This window comes from Charadrius vociferus, unplaced genomic scaffold, assembly GCF_000708025.1.
Source record: "Charadrius vociferus isolate BGI_N301 unplaced genomic scaffold, ASM70802v2 scaffold161, whole genome shotgun sequence".
Lineage (NCBI taxonomy): Eukaryota > Metazoa > Chordata > Aves > Charadriiformes > Charadriidae > Charadrius > Charadrius vociferus.
In genome coordinates, this window is record NW_009646928.1 from 7,719,384 (window position 1) to 7,722,218 (window position 2,835).

At 50.2% G+C, this 2,835-nt stretch overlaps 1 protein-coding gene across 1 annotated transcript in view; it reads left to right on the forward strand.

Annotated features, from left to right (window-relative positions):
* Positions 1-2,835, forward strand: part of LOC104294963 (serine/threonine-protein kinase 11-interacting protein) — a 20,107-nt gene that overhangs the window by 2,962 nt on the left and 14,310 nt on the right. The window contains exons 3-5 of the mRNA XM_009894657.1: positions 49-254; positions 2,348-2,422; positions 2,715-2,810. Of these exons, the coding sequence (XP_009892959.1) occupies positions 49-254; positions 2,348-2,422; positions 2,715-2,810 (377 nt within the window). The remainder of the gene's footprint in view (positions 1-48; positions 255-2,347; positions 2,423-2,714; positions 2,811-2,835) is intronic.

Genomic DNA, 2,835 nt, shown 5'->3' on the forward strand with positions numbered 1-2,835 from the left:
GGACAGCAGCGCTCACGGCCCCGCCCGGCCCGTCCTTCCCCATCCCTGCAGGGGACCTCGACCTGGATGGCTCCAGCACGCTGACGCTGCTCACCCCCACCCTGCAGCACCTCACGCAGGTCTTCGAGCAGCACCTGGGCTCCCGCAACCAGAACCGGGGCTTCGTGGCCCTGCCCTCGCACCCCGCCGAGACCGCCACCATCCTCCAGGCGCAGTTCCTCTTCGACGTCCTGCAGAAGACTCACTCCCTGAAGGTCCGTACCTACCGTGGCCGGGGATGCAAGGGGCGAAGGGGGACTGCAAGGCCGGCCAGTGGAGGGGGCAGGCGCAGCTGCCTGCTTCAGAGTGGCCTCCTTTGGTGCCCATTGACCCCGTTTTACGTGCATGTTACGTGGGTTGGATAGCTCTCACAGGGCTGTTGCGGGGAGTCGTAGTTCGGCATGATAGCGTGTAGCTACTTCATCTAGGATCAGCCATACAACTCAGCAGAAAGTTTTTCAGAGGGGCAGCAGGGGTTAATTATGTTCTGACCTTGGTAAGGCGTTGACATTGTTGGGAAAATGATTATTTCCTGAAATGCTTGAGCAATTCAGGCGGTATCTGGCAGCTGAGCACAGCTGAGTGCTCCCTGAGTGATGATTGACCTGCACGAGGCAGCAGAGCCAGGGTATTTGAGCAGAGCAGTTGGACATTGTATACACCCACTACTCTGTGAACTTCTGCTGCTTATTTCTGAGTTTTACATGCTCCTGCCTGGGCAGTAGTTCTGATTGTTTTTTTTTCACAGCATGGGACATTGCTAGTAACGTGTTCTTGTTAATTTTAAGAAGGCTGTAATAAAGATAAAAGTATGGAGCTAGGGATTCTTCAGAGGGCTTTTTGAAAGGTGGCATATGCTATGAGGCTGCACATGACTATACTTAGCACTGGGGCACTGCTAGGGAGGTAGCAGAGGTGAAATGGGCCTGAAAGGGGAAGGTAAATTAGCAGCTGTGCTGAGGTTCCACACTGGTGCTCAGGAGGTGTTGTGGCTGAGCACTGTGGCCTGCGATGTCTTTAAAAGTGTTTTGGAGAGATTATCTAAATGTTGTTGGGAGGGTTTTGTATCAGTGTGCTGGGGATCAAAATTGGAGTGGGACCCAGAGCCTGTGGAGAAACACGGGTCCCCTGGCAGGAGGAGGCAGGGAGGGACGCTGCAGTCAGGAGGATGTTGTGGTGAGTGCTTCTGTTAACTAAAAAATGGGCTTTTTCTGTAACAAGCCTGTAAAGAAGGGGAAAGTACCCATTGTGATGCAGTAACTGATGTGTTTGGGTAAACTAATAATTTATATCAGCCTGATCAGATCCTTAAGACAGTGTAAAGAGAGGAGACAGTCAAGACAGAGCAAGGATGGCATCTGAAATAAACTTTGCTAAAACTGGTCGTCAGAGCTTCCCAGTGCAAGCTTCCCCTACAAATGGTCCTGTTCAACATGCCGCATTGGTGTTGGCAGGCAGTGGGCAGTGATTCATCACTGCCAGGGCTGTAACTGTGGAAGCGGTAGTGGTGATGAGGCCTTGGGATGTCTGTTCTGCACCTGATGAGTCACTTCTGCGTGAACGTGGATGTAGCTGGCAGAGATGGTTTCTCCAGTTGTACTCTGGTGTCCACAGTGGAAGTGTTAACTACTTCATTACCCACTTTGTCTGAAATACTGTTTGTGAGCTAGCCATAGAAAGCATAAGAAGCAGAATTTCATAAGCTGTTCTGTGGTACGTGGACACAGCCTAACTAGCCTATGGTGAAAGAGCCTGTAGCTGCACTACAGAATTGCAAACAGGAGGTTTGCAGGTACCTCAGTCTAATGCTAACAGTGTCTTGGAGACCAACTCTTGTTTTCCATTGTGTCTACTTGTGATTTGCCTTATTGGGCCTGTTCTAGTGAAATGCACACACACACCTCCCACCAGTGTGCTAGTTCGGCTCAGTTGCTCAATAACCATAGCTCCAGCAGTTAGATTTGTCTTTATTTAGTAGATTTGTTAGTGGTGGCTGATGAGGAATCCAGCTGTCAGACCTTCCTGTGTTTCTGAAAGTGGTGAAGCCAGGTGGGCAGGGGAGAGGAAAAGGAGCTCTATGGTCTAGCAGACCGTGGTCTTGTTCTAGCTAACATGCTTTTCTCTTTGACCTCTGTTGAAATATGGGGCCAGGAAACAATGCCTGTACCAGCATCAGGGGAGAGCTTGTTAGTGTACACTCAAGTTGGGAGGGGAGGGGCTGTTCAAGGTGCTGCAGTCAGTGCATCAGGACGGCAGTATTGCAGCACAAATCAAGCTTGACGTGAGACTTCTTTTCTGGTTTCTCTAGCTCGTTCATGTTCCAAACTGTGTTTTGCAATCTGCTGTGAAGATCTTCCCTTTCAAGTCCCTCCGGCATCTGGAAGTAAGTATAGGAGGCAGAACTGGCTTTGAGTCTTGCTGTTTGGCTTTTCTTGACTTAGTTTTGTGGTTGCAGAATGCCTCTACTCCTAAAAACTGGGTAGGCTTTTGTGGCTTTCCTAGAAGGCTAAACTCCTGCAACACTTGCTTGCGGTGAAGCTTGGCTGGAGTGTTAGGGACGGAGGCTCCAGCAGGGAAATGGGAGATCCCTTGCAGGGATGGGTCTGGGATGGCACCTGCTTTTACACTGTTTTATTTTGATGTATGTTGTCCTTGCTTTCTCATCACTGCTACAGTTGAGGTCTGTCCCTCCACACTGCCTCCGGGGACTGCGATTTGTCTATTCTCAGCTGGAATCTCTAACCTGTTGCAAATGTATCAGTACACTGGAGGTGAGTGTCTCTACACAGCTCATGG